The 19360-nt window shown below is 36.0% G+C and overlaps 1 protein-coding gene across 6 annotated transcripts in view; it reads left to right on the forward strand.

Moving 5' to 3' along the window:
• The window catches only part of UBR3 (ubiquitin protein ligase E3 component n-recognin 3), a 204981-nt gene that overhangs the window by 75218 nt on the left and 110403 nt on the right, over positions 1-19360 (forward strand). For all 6 annotated transcript variants that reach the window (XM_070358202.1, XM_070358205.1, XM_070358208.1 and 3 more), the window contains exons 11-19: positions 2699-2785; positions 7884-7949; positions 8042-8131; positions 8486-8614; positions 9355-9407; positions 9509-9642; positions 9977-10062; positions 14475-14616; positions 16585-16681. In XM_070358202.1, coding sequence (XP_070214303.1) covers positions 2699-2785; positions 7884-7949; positions 8042-8131; positions 8486-8614; positions 9355-9407; positions 9509-9642; positions 9977-10062; positions 14475-14616; positions 16585-16681 — 884 coding nt within the window. The remainder of the gene's footprint in view (positions 1-2698; positions 2786-7883; positions 7950-8041; positions 8132-8485; positions 8615-9354; positions 9408-9508; positions 9643-9976; positions 10063-14474; positions 14617-16584; positions 16682-19360) is intronic.

Raw genomic sequence — 19360 nt, forward strand, 5'->3', positions numbered from 1 at the left:
TTGTATTTTGGGTCCCTTAATCTAAGAAGTGAAGACGACAGAGAGAAAAATGAGCTCATGTTATCTTGTAATACTTAAGAGAGGAGTTTGTCAGCTAAAGGGACATCTGGGTCCTAGATAAGATATTCTCTTGTTGAAAGCCTATACTATGCCAGACTTTATTCTTATACTATATTCCTTATGTTATGTTCTTATCTAATCTTCATAGCATCTGTTAAAAGTAGGTAGTATCATCCCTTTTTTTTCAGAGGTTGAACAACTCGTCCACATTTACACAACTACAAGTAGAAGCTTGAGTTTGAAAACAAATCCATCTGATTTCAGAACCAGTGCTTTTTATCACTTTGCTATAATTGTCTCTTAAAGAGGAATGTCTAGAGTTTTTAGCAGCAGTGTTGTGAGGTTTTAGAACTGTAAACTAGAAAAAAAAGTATTTGAAAAGCTGTTTCTTTATATTTTTTAATTATAAAATGTAAAACTAAAGGATTAGCAATAAAAAAGGGAACTTCACCTGATAGCTTACTTTCTTTGTATAATTGCCTTGTATGCTATTTGGTTCTTAAAAGTGCTAAGGGATCATTGAACAAGTTATACTAAATTAATAATAGATAGCTTGGATAAAGGGATGGCACATTTCTAGAATGTCACTAGTTTTTGCTTTCTAAACAGGAACAAATAAGCTGTGAAATTTCCATCTAGTGGCAAGCTTTAGATTACTGCAAGCTAGACACAAGTTGAGTCTGGCCATGACTCTTTGGAGCACTTAACCAGCACTTGTCAGATACAGTGCTAGAGCGTGACGTAGAGCGTTGTAAGCACATTGTTTTCATTTACTTCTTCACAACAGTGACCTGTTTGACAGTGATGGTACCTTTTGTTGACATTGATGCCCTAAAATGTTTTTCTAAAAAACTTTTTATTGAGATAAAATTCTCATAACATGAAGTTCCCCATTTTAATCTTCTTAAACTATACAGTTAAGTAGTTTATAGTATATTCACAAAGTTGTGCTGCTGTCACCACTAATTCCAGAACATTTTTAACCCTGTGCCCCTACCCCCTGCCAAAAAAGAAAACTCAGCCTCTCAGTTCCAACCTTGTCTCATTTCCTGGAAGCCACTAATCTCCTAAATAGTATTCCATAGCATAGGAATATCACACTAATTTGTCCATTCATGGGTTGATTTCAGTTTTTGGCTGCTGTCAGTAATGTTGCTGTGAACATTTGTATAGGTTTTTGTGTAAATACATGTTTTCAACTCTCTTGGATATATGAGAGTAGACTTGCTTGGTCATGTGGTAACTCTGTGGGCTTCCCTGGTGACTCAGCTGGTAAAGAATCCACCTGCAGTGCGAGAGACCTGGGTTCTATCCCTGGGTTGGGAAGATGCGCTGGAGAAGGGAATGGCTCCCCACTCCAGTATTCTGGCCTGGGGAATTCCATGGACCATATAGTCCATGGGGTCGCAAAGAGTCGGACATGACTGAGCACCTTTCATTTTCACTTTCATGGTAACTCTGTTTAACTTAAAAACGGCTGCACCATTTTATATTTCTACCAGCTATGTATGAGAGTTTGTTGCTCTATATTCTTGCCAACACTTATTTTACATTTAAAAAATTATAACCATCCAAGTAGGTATAAAGTGGTATCTCATTGTGACTTTGATTTGCATTTTCCTAATGACTGATAGTGTTGGCATCTTTTCTTGTGCTTATTCGTCATTTGTAGATCCTCTTTGGAGAAATGTCTATTCAAATCCTTTGCCTACTTTTTTAAAGAGAGGCTATCATGATTTAATTTTCTGTGTAACTTAATACTTTCCCATTTCACTGAATCAATTTCTCCATAAAACATTACAATATTCTTTCGTGTGTGTGTGCTAAGTCACTTCAGTCATGTCCGACTCTTTGCGACCCTATGAACTGTAGCCCGCCAGGCTCCTTTGTCCTAGGGATTCTGTAGGGAAGAATACTGGAACGGGTTGCCATGCCCTCCCCCAAGGGATTTTCCTGACCCTGAGTCGAACTTGAGTCTTTACATTTCTTGCACTGGCAGGCAGGTTCTTTACCACTAGCTCCACCCAGGAAGCCCACAATATTCTTCCACAGTACCCTTATTTTAAGGGGAACATAGTCGTTTGCAAGCTAAGATATTCACAGGCTGTTTATAGAACTCATATGTTCTGCCCTCTTTTTTTTATTGTGGCAAAATATGCATAACATAATTTTTCTTTTTTACTGCTTTAACCCATTTTTAGGTATGCAATTCAGTGACATTAAATACATACATTCTTAGTGTTGTGCAACCATCTATTTCTGGAACTTTTATTTTTATCATTCCAAAAGAAACTCCACCCAATAATAACAGTAGGGAACTTACATTTTTAGGATCTCTTGAAATGGAATCCAATTTACATCACATAAATTTATTTCAGCTTTGATTCATTTTCAGGAATATATTATATAGAGGGTGATATATTGTGTTCTTTAATTTTTATGACTATCACTAATTGTTACTATTAGTTTGTGAAATGATGATTTCTTGAAATGGCAAAGGTGGTTATTTTGAAAATATGTATATTTTATTATTTTACATATATATAATACACATAACCATTTTTATACATTGCATATACTTTGAAGTTGAGCATATATATATTTATATACTGTAAATTTATAAAGCTTATTATTTTAGGAAACTCAAGAATATACCCGAAATGTTGTTAGATATTGCCTTGAAGCTCTTCAAGACTGGTTTGATGCTATTAACTTCGTAGATGAGGTATGTATATTTTTGATTATGTAAAAGCATTTAAGAAAAGTGTTAGATCTCATTTAACCTTGAAAATAATGACTGTCTTTTCATGGGATAAGGGAAAGATGTCAGAATAAGCATAAAATCACTAGGCTTTACAAAAGTGGGAAGTAAGAGACCAATCATTTGTTATTTAGGGGATTCTACAGTACATTAACTATTTGCTTATTTCCTAGAGAAGGATATATTTTTAATGTTATTAAATGTATATTTCTCAGGAGTGAATATCAGTTTCTTTCAGGGAGGAAAAAGTGACAGTGCAAATGTGAATAGAATAGAGGAGATTGATGGGAAAGGTACCACAACTTTATTAATTGGTCAGTGTTCTGTGGGCATGAATAAAAGTAATTGTTATTGATAATGAACTGAGAAGAATTAAGAATTAAAGAAAAAAGAATAAAAGATTAAATAGAATTTGGGAATCAAACAATATGTCTTTTACGATGTTTAAAAGTTTCTTGTTTCTTAAAGTGCTTTGACATACTTGTTTCTGAAAACAACCCTGGTTAAGTAGGGAAGATGTTATTATCCTTTCCTTTTTCATAGATGTAAAATGGAGATACAGAGATATTAAATGACTTGCCTGTAGTTGTATGGCAAACTACTAATAATTCTGGGTCCAGAGCCTACATCTCTCAACTGCTTGTCTGGTAGTATTTCAGCTATACTAGCTGTTGGCAATGGAAAGAGCTTTAGAGTTAGGCATACCTGAGTAAAAATTGTTGCTCTGTCACAAATCAAATAGCTGTGTCTTCTGACAGTGTTTTTGTTTGTTTTAAAGCATTACCGAGTCTCTCTACTCATTTTTTTAAGATAATACTATTAGCCAATGAGGATTGACTAAGAGGCATGGATTTCATATGTGATAAATATTTGTTCTGTCAGCCTGAGAATGGAGGTCAGAAGTTACTGCAATAATCCAGCACAGATGAAGTAAATAATAATTTTTGAACTGAATTAAGACAAATCAAACAATCACTTAGAACACAGGATGGAATAAATTTTTCCAAAAGTGTAGGCCATTTAAGAATCCTGAAATTCTAAATATCATTTATGAGTGTATAGCAGAGGAACATTTATGAGTATATAGCAGAGTAGTTAGAGTCTTCTCTCATGAGAGGAAAGTAGAACATGTGTTCACCCAGCAAATATTTATTGAATGTTTACTATGTTCTAAACACTGGGGATACAGTGATGAAAGGGTTCCTAATTTGAGGAAATAGAAGACAAGTAAATGGCTAATTTGATCAGAACGCTTCTGTATAAAATTCTGACCAGGGTGCTATAGGGGAGAATAGAGTGGAGCATCTCATTTACCCTGAGGGACTCAGGAAAAACTTCCTAGTAGAAATGTCATTTCAGCAAAGTCTTATGGTACATTAATCCAGTGGGAGCAAGTATATATAGCATTTGAGGCAAAGGGAAAAGCATATACAAAGGCTCTACTTACAGTGTATGAGTTTATATGACAATAGATAAAGCCAAAGAGTCCTATCAAGAGTTGGACAGTTAAAGGAGGTTAAAACTATAGGGAGCCATTAAAAGATGATAAATGGATAAATGATAAATAGGGTTAAAGTAATGTTTCAATAAGACTACCTCCTGGCAGTATGAAGATTTAATATGCATTTAAAAACAGATTTAAGTAGATGTATTAATTAAGCTTCTTTTCAAAACACTTTTAAGGCAGTCTGATTTAAAGGAGGGATACTTTATTATGAGTACAGAGAGATCGTTCAGGGATCTTATGGCATTCTGGACTTCAGGAACTGAGTGGAAAGCTGAACAAGAGCTCTTGTCTCTTGCTTTTCCTTGCTCTTTCTCCCTCATTCTTTTCTTCTCTTTCTGTAGATTGGTTTTTCTGTGCTTTTTTTTTGCCTGTGTTGAACATTATCTTCCTATAATTGCCTTATATTGCAGTTTCAGCCATACTCCAAGAATCTCCACAGATGTCTTTAAATCCCAGTTCAGTTTTCAAGTGGGAGAGAACCTCATTGTCCATGATGGGATAGGGATCCCCTGCCCTGATCTAATCAGATGTGACTACTCTAAACTTGACTGTCAGGCTCCAATTCCTGTGTGTATGTATTTGGAAAGTGGGGAGGAAGGGACATTCTGGGAATAAGAGGGAGGTTTGTGAGCTAGGCAGATACCACAAAAAGCTTCTTATAGAGGGTAAGGATAGAAGCAAAGGTTAGCACTGAAATCTGGGCACTAAATGTTGAGAGCCTGAGCTAAGGTTGGTTAGAGGCAATGTGGAAAGAGAGGAAAAAGTAGAGTTAAGAGGTACTTAGAAAATCAAACACACTTTGACGCCTTATCAAGTGGAGGAGATTCGAGGGAATCTACATTTCAGATTTGTATTACTGGGAATTTGCAGAAGAAACACTGAGAAAGATTGAGTTATAGGGCAAAGATGCTGAGTTTGGTCTGGACACAGTGTATTTGTGGTCCCCACGGGTTGTTAATTAAGTGTTGATGTTCAGTAGATACTTGAATGTAGGGTTTGGAGTTCAGGAGTGAGATTTCTGCTGAGATTTAGTAGTCATCTTGTGTTGGCAGCCAAAGCTATAAACTGAACAAAGTGTCTCAAATGAGAAGAGTAGAAAGCTGAGAATGGAATCTGAGGAACACCTCAGTATATTTGGAAGGAGTGTTAAAAGAGTTTTTCAAGTAGCTTATTTGTGACATTGGACAAAGGGAGATTATGGAGTGTAGAACTGCAGAAGAATGTGTGTTTAGCATATGCTCAAGCCTTAAAAGACAAGATAGAGCCTATGGCTTGGCAGTTAATAGAAATGTGTGTTGGGTACTGTGTTCTTTTACTTGATCCTCACAGTTGTCCATCTGCTTATTATCTTCACTTTATGGATGAGGCAGCTTAGGCATAGTGAAGTAACTTGTTCTCAGTTTTATAGCTATAGGTGGCAGAGTCAGGATTTGAATGCATGCAAACCCAGCTTTTAAGAGCCTGCTCTTCACCACTGTTCTTGATGCCTTCAAAGAAAATTGAAGGAGATTATGATTTAGCTAGTTGGTATATGTTATGTTACTCAAAAGATGATAGTAATATAGGGCAAACTTGTTTGATTTTTATTTTTGATTATGGTGAAATGCACATAAAATTTACCACCTTTTAAACCTTTTTTAAAGTATACAGTTATTCACATTGTTGTGCAACCAACCTCCAGAACTTTGTTTAGTAAAACTGAAACTCTGTTCCTAAGAAACCCAATAATCTCATTTTCCCTTACCCCCAGCCTCTGGCAGCCATTATTGTACTTTGTGTCTCTATGATATTGACTGCTCGGCATACCTAAGTGAAATCATACAGTACATGTATTTTTGTGACTGGTTTATTTCACTTAGCATAATGTCTCGAAGGTTCATCCACATTGCAGCATGTGTCAGAAATTCCTTCCTTTTTCTGGAAGTCAAACATTTATTAGAACAACTTTCTGTAGATGTTTATTCACATGTTAAAGAGGATTTTATTCTCATACTGGTTTTGGAAAAAACTCTTTCATAGATGGTGACATATTTCAAATCTTTATGACTCAATATGATACTATATTAGCATAATTATGAGAATGTTTTGGCTAGATTTTTTTTAACAGGAGAAAACTTTACTAAAAATTTATAGAAGCATTAAAAACAAATGATACCTTTTAATGTTTCATTTTTCTTGTTTAAGAAAGACAACTATTTGTGTTTGCCCTTTAGCAATAGTGTGACCCATGGGAGTCATAGATTTAAAATACACTTTTTATAATATCCACAAGGATATCAAAGATCTTTGACATGTACTGTACTAAGCTTTCCTATAGAGACTGTGTGTTCACCACTGATACGGGGAGCATCTCATCCAGCTAGGTAAGCCGTTTAACTGCACTTCAGGATAGGGCTGTAGTCAGACCCTCAGATAATTCTGAATATAGCAGACTAGCTTCTCAGTTCACTACCTGTTAGCTTTAGGAAGTTATTTAAGTTTTTTAAAATTGAATTTCCCTATTCATAAAATTGAAATATTCAGACCCCATAGAGGTCTCCTAGGATTAAATTAAATATGAATAAAGTGCTTATCAGCACAGTGACCGGCACACTCAGTGAATGTTAGCTGTGATTATTGTTTTTGTTATTATCATCACATTTGTTGTGCATGCATTTGAAGATTCTGAAATGGCCGACTATAAAGGGAAACATCTTCCATCCCTTGTTCTGTACGAGATGTGTCAGAGGATTGAGTATGTAGTTTGAGTATATAGTTTCTGTCTTTAAGGAACTTGCATTTGGGTCTTTAAATTGGAATAATTTTTTCTACAGTGGGTTTTTAAACTATAACTTCTAGTGGGATCCAGCAATCCCACTGCTGGGCATACACACTGAGGAAACCAGAAGGGAAAGAGACACGTGTACCCCAATGTTCATCGCCGCACTGTTTATAATAGCCAGGACATGGAAGCAACCTAGATGTCCATTAGCAGATGAATGGATAAGAAAGCTGTGGTACATATACACAATGGAGTATTACTCAGCCATTAAAAAGAATACATTTGAATCAGTTCTAAAGAGGTGGATGAAACTGGAGCCTATTATACAGAGTGAAGTAAGCCAGAAGGAAAAACATCAATACAGTATACTAACGCATATATATGGAATTTAGAAAGATGGTAACAATAACCCGGTGTACGAGACAGCAAAAGAGACACTGATGTATAGAACAGTCTTTTGGACTCTGTGGGAGAGGGAGAGGGTGGGAAGATTTGGGAGAATGACATTGAAACACGTAAAATATCATGTATGAAACGAGATGCCAGTCCAGGTTCGATGCACAATACTGGATGCTTGGGGCTAGTGCACTGGGATGACCCAGAGGGATGGTATGGGGAGGGAGGAGGGAGGAGGGAAAAAAAAAAAAAAAAGAAACTGTAACTTCTAAAATCTTACTTTTTGATAAAAAAAAGTGTAGGCCAGTAAATCAAGGTGAAAGTGTTGTTTTAGCATTTCAAAACCTTCTTTGAATTTGATAAAGTATTATTTGACTTTGGATTTTCTTTCTTTCCAGCCAGCACCTAACCAAGTTACTTTTCATCTGCCACTACATCGTTATTATGCTATGTTTTTGAGTAAGGTAAAAGTTTTCATTTAAATACTCTGTTCATCTGTTTTTGAACATTGGGAAATATGTATTCAATTAGTAACTTTTTTTATAACAATTTTTAGGCTGTGAAATGTCAAGAACTAGATTTGGATTCTGTTTTACCAGATCAGGAAATGTTAATGAAACTAATGATTCACCCACTCCAAATTCAGGTATGTATTTAGGCTTTTGGGCTGGCTGGAGTCCCTAGTGGCTCAGACGGTAAAGAATCTGTCTGCAATGCAGGAGATTTCATTTAAGGGTTCAGTGAATATTATTATAAATGTACCCAGGAGTCATCATGGAAACTTAGCTCATATATAAGCTCCAAAAGAAGAAATATATAAAATATAGTGATTATTTTAAAATTATATATTTGAGCTGAATATCCTAAATACTGGACAGAAGATCAGGCTTATGCTATGATTAAGCTGTAAAATATTTTGAAATGATTGTTTATCATAACATGATTTTATAAAGGTTGACTTTAGATGACTTCTTTGTTCAATTAATTTTTGTTTTACTAGGCAAGTCTTGCTGAAATCCATAGCAATATGTGGGTAAGAAATGGTCTGCAGATCAAAGGACAAGCCATGACCTATGTCCAGTCTCATTTCTGTAATTCCATGATTGATCCTGACATTTACCTGTTACAGGTAAGCCAATCTAGTGATGCAGATATTGAACTTAAGAAGTATCTCATTTGTACCTGTGGGATTTTAATTTATAGAGGTGACTAAATGAGGACACAGAGGTCAGTGCTATTGAAAGAAGAATTTTATTACTTAACATTTCCCAAAGGAAGAGAGGCATGCCATGCCACGCAGGGACCAAAGGGGAAGCATTAGATTTTTGTCAGGAGACAGAAGGAATGAGGGGCAATCCTAGATCAGAAGCTTTACTGGGGTTTCCATAGGAAAGGCAGGGCAGGGCTATGGAAGTAGTTTAGCATTGGCTGGTTTGAATCATCTTGGTGAGCTTTAGGGCATAAAGGCTATCCCCAGCTATCTGGTACCAGCCCTGGCCAAGGGGCCTGGGGGTATATTGGCTTGGTCTGTGAGTTAAATAAAGGGCAAGCGTGACTTGCATATAAAAGACTTGCTTCCAGGTAAGCTGTTGAACAAATGCGATACAGAAAATAAGAGGAATGATAAACACAAGAAATAAAACTGGGGAATTCCCTCATGGTCCAGTGCTTAGGACTTGGTGCTTTCACTGTCAAGGGCCCAGGCTCAATCCCTAGTTGGGGAACTAAGATCCTGCAAGCCATGTGCATACCCAGAGGGGAAAAAAGGAAGAAAAAAAGAAAAAGAATACTGAATAAATAAATACTGACTACTGAGAAATAAACTTTGTGGGTTTTATTTTTATTTATTTATTTATTGATCTTTTAAAGGTTTGTGCATCTAGACTTGATCCGGATTATTTTATTTCATCTGTCTTTGAAAGGTAAGCATAGTTTTATTAATACAGGTATTAGGAAGTATTTGGAATTTAAGTTAATTTTGTCTTAACTTTAAAAAAATCTGTCTCAAATATTTTTTTAATAGATTTAAGGTAGTGGATTTGTTGACAATGGCTTCACAACATCAAAACACAGTACTTGATGCAGAGCATGAGAGATCCATGTTAGAAGGCGCTCTTACATTTCTTGTGATTCTTTTGAGTCTTCGTTTACATTTAGGTAAAAAGCACTAATACAAATACTTGGGTACCTCCCTTTCCTCCCCTTACCCTGTGGTAGTAACTGGTTTATGGAAAAAAAGGAAAGGATGCATTTCAAACTCTTGACACGATATGTTTTACCATTAATACTCCTTTTAGAATATTCTTTGAACCCTTACTTAAGGGAACTGCAAATACCAGGGTAGTTAAACTGCAGTTATATTGGGGCATTGTTTTCTTTGCCCTATGATTTTTGAAGCATCTCATTTTGGTAAAATAACTTAATTGTGTGGTAAGTTGTTTCTTTATAATATATAAATATTCAGATATATTAATTCTGTTTTTAATTTTAGGAATGTCTGATGATGAGATTCTGAGAGCAGAGATGGTAGCCCAGCTGTGTATGAATGACAGAACACACAGTTCTTTGCTGGACCTCATATCCTTTCAAGAGTTTAATTTTCTTTTAGTTGCAGGATCTAAATTACAAGTAATATTTATGGATTAAAGATATATCACTTTCTGATTAAAACTTTTTTTTTTGAGGTTGGAAAATAATGTGGAAAAAAACTCCCAATTTTTTGTTCAATTCTGTGTTCAAGACCAGTGGCGGATTTGCCTCTAATCATCATCTCTCAGGGTGCTCTTGTTAGACTTTGCTTAAGCATCAGGACTGTTTGCTCTGGGCACCCCGGAACCTGACCTTCTAGGATAGCAGTAGTAAAAGGGAGCTGGACACTTGGTAAAAGGCAGCTAGATCTACTGTATTTGTATAACCAGGCTGGAATTCATCATTAAAATTTAGAGTTATGTCTTATAATTATCAGAGTTTTAAACATTCTGAGTATTTTTTCCTGAGAATTCAGTTTTAAACCAAGAGGCTTTGAAGGGCAAAGGCTATTGTCTACAGACTTTAAAACCTTAAGGTTCTCTGTATAGGACTGAGGATTCAGTGAACACTTTATTATTTTTTTAAGGTATTAATAAAGTTTTAGACAAAGGTTATCATGTTATTTAGTGGTAAAATTTGCTTTGTGAATTTTTGACTAAATTTACTTTGTACATTATGATTTTGTTTGAAATAATTGACTAAACTTTTATGAACTGGCTCCTGTTAGAAAGTCTGTTTGATAACTTTGAAGATTTTCTTAAGCAGACAACAGCTTGATACTGTTTGATGATTTCATTCAGCCTTTATGTACTGTGTATCAGTGCTGTAAAAGAGCAAAAGAATTCTCCGTAACTTTGAATTTAGAAAATATTATATAGCTTTAATGTGAAACCAATAGGAAAGAATCTAGGATTTTCTGGTTTTCTTCTTTTTGAAACATTTGCTTAGTATTTTTTCATTCTTATTTTGAGGAGAACATTTTGCGTCTTTTATGAAATAATCTTTGCTCATAAAAATCTGGGCTGATATTTAGTATACTGTCTTTGATTTTCGAAGACGAAGTATATAACATATTTGCAAATTGTTGAAAATGGAGATTAATTTTAAAAGGTTTGTTTTTTTCATTTCCTGAAACCGTATTCATTTTTTGGGGGAAATATACATCAGAACTTCTTCAGCATATAATTTATTAGTAGGCTATTAATTAAGCTATCTTAAAAATAAGCTATTTTAAAAATTAAGCTGCCTTAAGCTATTTTAAAAAATTACAGTTAATTATTGAAGTTATTATTGAACTGTTGTGTTATGTAGCCCTCTTGTGGCCAGCTTTATATATTACAGCCGATTCAGTTCAGTTGAGTTCAGTCTCAGTCGTGTCAGATTCTGCGACCCCATGGACTGCAGCACACCAGGCTTCCCTGTCCATCACCAACTCACGGAGATTGCTCAAACTCATGTCAATCGAGTCAATGATGCCATCCTACCATCTCATCCTCTGTCATCCCCTTCTCCTCCTGCCTTCCATCTTTCCTGGCATCAGGGTCTTTTCCATTGAGTCAGTTCTTAGCATCAGGTGGCCAAAGTATTGGAGCTTCAGCTTCAGCATCAGTTCTTCCAGTGAATACTTAGGACTGATTTCTTTTAGGATTGACTTTTTAGATCTCCTTGCAGTCCAAGGGACTCTCAAGAGTCTTCTCCAACTCCACAGTTCAAAAGCATCAATTTTTCCATGCTCAGCTTTCTTTATGGTCCAACTCTCATATCCATACATGACTACTGGGAAAATCATATCTTTGACTAGATGGACCTTTGTTGGCAGAGTAATGTCTCTTTTTTTTAATATACTGTCTAGGTTGGTCATGGCTTTCCTTCCAAGGAGTAAGCGTCTTTTAATTTCATGGCTGCAGTCACTATCTGCAGTTATTTTGGAGCCCTCCAAAAATAAAGTCTGTCACTGTTTCCATTGTTTCCCTGTCTGTTTGCCATGAAGTAATGGGACTGGATGCCATGATCATAGTTTTCTGAATGTTGAGCTTTAAGCCAACTTTTTCACTCTCCTCTTTCACTTTCATCAAGAGGTTCTTTAGTTCTTCTTTGCTTTCTGCCATAAGGATGGTGTCATCTGCATATCTGAGGTTATTGATATTTCTCCCACCAATCTTGATTCCAGCTTGTGCTTCATCCAGCCTGGCATGTTGCATGATATTCTCTACATATAAGTTAAATAAGCAGGGTGACAATATACAGCCTTGACGTACTCCTTTCCCTATTTGGAACCAGTCTGTTGTTCCCTGTACTGTTCTGACTTTTGCTTCTTGACCTGCATACGGATTTCTCAGGAGGCAGTAAGGTGGTCTGGTATTCCCGTCTCTTTAAGAATTTTCCACAGTTTATTGTGATCCACACAGTCAAAGGCTTTGGTGTAGTCAGTAAAACAGAAATAGATGTTTTTCTGGAACTCTCTTGCTTTTTCCATGATCCAGCGGATGTTGGCAGTTTGATCTCTGGTTCCACTGCCTTTTCTAAATCCAGCTTGACCCTCTGGAAGTTCACTGTTCACATACTGTTGAAGCCTGGCTTGGAGAATTTTGAGCATTACTTTGCTAGCTTGTGAGATGAATGCAATTGTGTGGTAGTTTGAACGTTCTTTGGCATTGCCTTTCTTGGGGGTTGTTTGGAAAGAAAACTGAGCTTTTCCAGTCCTGTGGCCACTGCTGAGTTTTCCAAATTTGCTGGCATATTGAGTGCAGCACTTTCACAGCATCATCATTTAGGATTTGAAATAGTTCACCTGGAATTCCATCACCTCCACTAGCTTTGTTCGTAGTGATGCTTCCTAAGGCCCACTTGACTTTGCTTTCCAGGATGTCTGGTTCTAGTCCAGTGATCACACCATCGTGGTTATCTGGGTCATGAAGATCTTTTTTATATAGTTCTTCTGTGTATTCTTGCCACCTCTTCCTAATCTCTTCTGCTTCTGTTAGGTCCATCCCATTTCTGTCCTTTATCGAGCCCATCTTTGCATGAAATGTTCCCTTGGTATCTCTAATTTTCTTGAAGAGATCTCTAGTCTTTCCTATTCTGTTGTTTTCCTCTATTTGCATCGATTGCTGAGGAAGGCTTTCTTATCTCTCCTTGCTATTTGGAACTCTGTGTTCAAATGAGTATATCTTTCCTTTTCTCCTTTGCCTTTCGCTTCTCTTCGTTTCACAGCAATTTGTAAGGCCTCCTCAGACAACCATTTTGCCTTTTTGCATTTCTTTTTCTTGGAGATGGTTTTGATCACTGCCTCCTGTACAGTGTCACGAACCTCCATCCCTTGTTCTTCAGGCACTCTATCAGATCTAATCCCTTGAATCTATTTGTCACTTCCACTGTATAATCGTAAGGGATTTGATTTAGGTCATACCTGAATGGTCTAGTAGTTTCCCCCTCTTCAATTTAAGTCTGAATTTGGCAATAAGGAGTTCATGATCTGAGTCACAGTCAGCTCCTGGTCTTGTTTTTGCTGGCTGTATAGAACTTCTCCATCTTTGGCTGCAAAGGATATAGTCAATCTGATTTTGGTATTGACCATCTGGTGATGTCCATCTATAGAGTTTTCTCTTGTGTTGTAGGAAGAGGGTGTTTGCTGTGACCAGTGTATTCTTTGGGCAAAACTCTGTTAGCCCTTGCCCTGCTTCATTTTGTACTCCAAGGCCAAACTTTCCTGTTACTCCAGTTATCTCTTGACTTCCTACTTTTGCATTCCAGTCCCCTGTGATGAAAAGGACATCTTTTTTGGGTGTTAGTTCTAAAAGGTCTTGTAGGTCTTCATAGAACCGTTCAACTTCAGCTTCTTCAGCATTACTGGTTGGGGCATAGACTTGGATTACTGTGATATTGAATGGTTTGCCTTGGCAACGAACAGGGATCATTCTGTCATTTTTGAGATTGCACCCAAGTACTGCATTACAGACTCTTTTGTTGACTATGAGGGCTACTCCACTTCTTCTAAGGGATTCTTGCCTGCAGTAGTAGATACAATGGTCGTCTGAGTTAAATTCACCCATTCCAGTCCTTTTAAGTTCATTGATTCCTGAGATGTCCACATTCACTCTTGCCATCTCCTGTTTGACCACTTGTAATTTACCTTGATTCATGGACTTAACATTCCAGGTTCGTAGGCAATACTATTCTTTACAGCATTGGACTTTACTTTCATCACCAATCACGTCCACAGTTGAGTGTTGTTTTTGCTTTGGCTCCGTCTCTTCATTCTTTCTCCACTGATCTCCAGTAGCATATTGGGCACCTTCTGACCTGGGGCGTTCATCTTTCAGTGTCCTATCTTTTTGCCTTTTCATACTGTTCTTGGGGTTCTCAAGACAAGAATATTTTAGCAAAGAAAGTTGGAAACTAATACCTTAATAAGATTATAAATCTTAGTTATTAATTTTTTTTCTTGACACATGCATCATATTCCAGAAAATCCAAATCCTAAAAGTGGTATTATTCCTGGAAGTTATAGCTTTGAATCAGTTTTATCAGCGGTAGCTGATTTTAAGGCTCCTGTTTTTGAACCTGGAGGTTCTATGCAACAAGGCATGTATACTCCTAAAGGTACGTTTATATCTATGAATGTATTTTTTCAAATATCAAGTTTTTTTGAAGGTTTGTTGTGTATACTGAAACAAAATGTTTGCCTTTTATTTCCTTAGCTTTGGTTTTCCCCTTCAACTTTCTTAAACATGTATGTTTGTCTTTTTCAGTATACTGTGATACTGGTTCCTTTTATTTAAAAATCTATGATTTATGTTATAGTAAGACTTCTGAGATGAGTCCAAATTATAAAGGAACTTTATCTATGAACACCAGTTTATGTTTGTAAGTGAATGAACTTGAAATTATGACGTAAAATATATACTTAAAAACACTCTGAGTGTATATGCCCTTTAAATTTGATTTTGAAATAGTTGTCACTACCCTAAGTTTAATTTGAAACAGTTAAAAATCTATATGGAATACTGATAATGTTCTCATATGTTTTAAACCTTTGTAAATACATAGAAACCTTTTCCTTAAATTATTGGTTTTCTAAGGTTTTCCCCCTGGATTTGTAGAGACATGCTTGACAAAAGCCAGAAGCAGGTGAAATTTTGATCCATGATCTTTTCTTCTTCACTTTCACATATTCATTAAATTAAAATTTTAGAGAAAGTAGAGGTTACAGGTTTCTTGCACCCCTGACCCCTGACGCTTGTTGTCTAAGTGAAAAAATAATGTCTACTTTGAAGTTGTAAATAACATGTACTGTGTTTGATAAAAGGCACCAAAATAAGCCTTATCATGTGGGAATTTTCAGAGAGTTCACAAAGGTAGCAAGAACAATCCAGAATCTCTGGTTGGAATGTATTCCATTGGAAAAGCACAATATTTCTTTATTGTAGAGAACACTTTGTATCTAAAATTTAGATGAGCTTAGAAGTATAATGATGTTCTTGTATAGTGCTATGCTTATTAATAACGTGTGATGTGAGCGTTGCCTTTGTCAGACTTATTCATGTTGGGGTCCTTATTAAAATGTAATTTTCTATGCCTAAACCCCAATCTGCTCTCATCTAGATTTCTGGGAATAGATTCTGGAAATCTGATTTTTTACCAATCTCTATAGGATGATTGTTACATACAGTACATTTTGAGACTCTGAGGCAGAGCACTGGACATTTGAAATTAGAATCAAGAAATTGAGTGTCACATTCATATAATACTGAATTGTATCAGCTAGTTGTGTGATGTTGAGAAAGTCAGTTTTTTATCTTTGGATTTGACTTCTTCTTTGTAAAATAAGAGTTGGAATGGATGAGTTGTTTTTAACCTTTTTTTAAAAAAAGTGTTTAAAATAAATTTGTAGTTTTGGGGAATTAAGCCTTAAATGAATTTATTATACAAAAGCAATAAAAGCAGACCTACTCTTGTTAAAATGAGTGTGGGTAGTGGACATAGCTTCTCATTTGTTTTACCATTTCCTTGCTCCAAAAGTTGTTGTTTGGTTGCTAAGTTGTGTCCTACTCCATTATGATCCCATGAACTGTAGCCTGCCAAACTCCTCTGTTCATGGGATTTCCAAGGCAAGAATACTGGAGTGGGTTGCAGTTTCCTTCTGTAAGAGATCTTCTCAATCCAGGGATTGAACCTGTGTCTCCTGCATTGGCAGGCAGATTCTTCACCCTTGAGCCACCAGGGAAGTTCAGTCAAATTAAACTTTACCATCTTTTAAATTTAAGATATACTGAAATGTAATTAGTTATTAGAGACTCAATGGTAAAGAATCACCTGCCATGCAGGAGACTCAGGAGACATGGGTTCGATCTCTGGGGAGATCCCCTAGAGGAGGAAGTGGCAACCCACTCCAGTATTCTTGCCTGGAAAATTCCACGGACAAAGAAGCCTGGCGGGCTACAGTCCATGGGGCTGCAGAAAAGTCAGATACGACTGAGCGACTGAACATGCACGCAGTTAGTCATTAGAGATTGACTTGATTCCTAAGAAGTCATCAGTGTTTTCTTTCTTCTCTCTTGTGAATGATAGCTGAAGTCTGGGATCATGAATTTGACCCTGTCATGGTCATTCTTCGAACAGTTTACCGTAGAGACGTGCAGTCTGCAATGGACAGATACACAGCATTGTAAGTCTGTTATATTGATTAGTATAATAATGAATGTCTTCTGTTTATAAAAAAAATTCAGTTATAGCACAAATGTGATAAAGCTCTCATTAAAGTATACTTAAAATCTTTAGAGGAAAGAAATATTTTAAGATTAAAAAAGAATATGGCTGAGATTTATGTTCTCTAGATCTTGATCCAAAATCTGACATTAATCTGATAAAAATAAATTATAGAAAATATTAATAAGCATAAAAAATAAGAAACTTATTTACTTGCTATTTGACCAGTGGATTGCAAAGCTTGATTTTGTGTTGTTCTACTTTTAAACCAGTAGAGGAGGCACAAGTTAAAAGAATAAAATGGTCTCATATCAGAGATGATGGGTAACTACAAAAAGTGTGGTAACATTGCTGTGTTCTTAACAACTGGGAAAATAGCCACAGTAAAAAGAATTTTCTATGTAAATGTTTAACAAAATAGTTAAAATGTTGATAATTGCAGAAAAGTTTTGAGGATATCTTTTTAATGGACAATTCAGTTTTATATATTATTGTTGTAGATTGCTTTTTAATGTATTATTGTATTGGCCAAAAAGTTCATACGAGGGCTTTGCTGCTGGTCACTAGTTGAGAATCTGTCTCCAGTGCAGGAGATGTGGAGATGTAGGTTCGATCCCTAAGTCAGGAAGATCCCCTGGAGGAGGAAATGGCATCCCCCTATAGTATTCTTGCCTGGGTAATCCCATGGACAGAGGAGCCTGGTAGGCTACGGTGCATGGGTTGGCAGAGTTGGACACGACTGAACAACTAAACAACAGCAACAACAAAAAGTTTGTGCAGGTTCTTCCATAAGAGTTTACAGAAAGACCCGAATCAGTGTTTTGGCCAACCCAGTATTTCCTCCTGTTTTTATTTTTTATTTTTCCTCCTGTTTTTAAACATTAAATGGTTAATGTATTGTTGAGCATTATAGAATATCATCTTTTATTTGTGCTAAGTTCATTTGTGCGCAAACATTTTGAAAACAAGTTTAAAATGATTTAAATGTATTTGAACTTGAGAAAATATTTGTTCATATAACTATTAAAGTGTAAATATAGATATTGGGTATAATTGAAACTTCTCTTTGCCAAGACTTTGCAGTAATAGATATATGTTGAATTTAAGAACCATCATAGATACATCTGAAGAAAGTTTATAGTGTAGAATTTTAGCATGCTCTTCACTCCCCTACCCCTACCCCAAGAAAGACAAAAACAAAAAACAGAACTTAGTTTGGCATTTCTCTCTACTTTTCTCTAAAACTCTTGGGGAGATAGCCTTAGATTCTCCTTTCTTAGCAACCTCTTTATATAGTTTTTGTATAGTTGTGTAACTATTTGTTTGCTTTTTACAACTATTGTTTTTTTTGCTTTTTTTGTTATTACTTGAAGGAAGTTACTTTTGTCTCTCTCTCTTTTATATCTTCAGAATGTATCTCAGTGCTGGCACATAATAGACATTCACAGTATTGTTCATTGAGTAAATAAATTTGAAATTGTTCATGCTGAAAATGAAAGATGGGTGGGAGGAAGCATTTCCATGGAAAACCTAGTCTGGCCTTCATAAATACTGTTTGTTGTCTTAAGTGGGTCTGCCTTTTTTCAGGGGGAGTGCATGGTAGCTTGTCATTGAATATACAAGAATTAAATATATAGTTAATTTTATTATTCTGCTTTACTTTATAATACATAGCAATTTGGACTAGGATTGGCCTGAAGCTTTCCAGGCCTTGAAAGAGTCATTAAATACTTAATGTAATCAGTTTTAAAAGTGAAATTCAATTTGACAATGCACATTTATTGAGTAAGGGCTTCCCAGGTGGCTCTGTGGTAAGGAATCCATATACCAGTGCAGGAGACGCAGGGCATGTGCATTTGAATCTGGGGTTGGGAAAATCCTGTGAAGGAAGAAATGGCTACCTATTCCAGTACTCTTGCCTAGAAAATTCCATGGACACAGGATCCTGGCAGGCATTACAGCTACGGGGTCACAAAGAGTCAGACGTGACTGAACGCACACACATGCATTTACTGAGTGCATTATTATATACCAGGTACTCTGTAAAGCAAAGAGAACTGTGGTCTTTTATTTTTCAAATAGAAGATTTTTACTTGAGCTTTGAGAAGTTAATTTCCTTCATTTAGACCAGTGGTTCCCAGTCAGAATGAATTTTGTCCTTCAGGGGACATTTGCCATTGTCTACAGACTTCAGAGGGTTAAAACTGACATGTAGCGTAGGCTAAGTCTGGTCCCCACAACTAAGAATTTCTGGCCTCGAATGTCATTAGTGTCAAGGTTGAGAAAGCTGGTTTAAACCTATACTGACATACAGGTAACCTTTTCTGTTTGTAGGTACCTTGTATTTTTGACTTATTTTGTGTTATTAGTTGTTTAGAACCATGTCATATTTTGGCTTATAACTGCTTTGCATAGAGAAAACCATATTCTTAGAACTGTTTTTATTAAATTTCCTCTCTCCTATTCTGCTTTATATTTTTTCTCATTCTCTCATTCTCCTCATTTTGCTTTTGAATTCCTGTACAATGCCTTTATAGTTTCTTAGAAATATTTCTGAAATGTTGTGATGTTTCTTGACAGTTTGAAAATCTTTGTTTTAAAGAAGTTTGTCTTAAAGAAGTTTTAAAGAAGTATTCTT

The sequence above is a fragment of the Bos mutus genome, chromosome 2 (assembly GCF_027580195.1).
Source record: "Bos mutus isolate GX-2022 chromosome 2, NWIPB_WYAK_1.1, whole genome shotgun sequence".
NCBI classification, from domain to species: Eukaryota; Metazoa; Chordata; class Mammalia; order Artiodactyla; family Bovidae; genus Bos; species Bos mutus.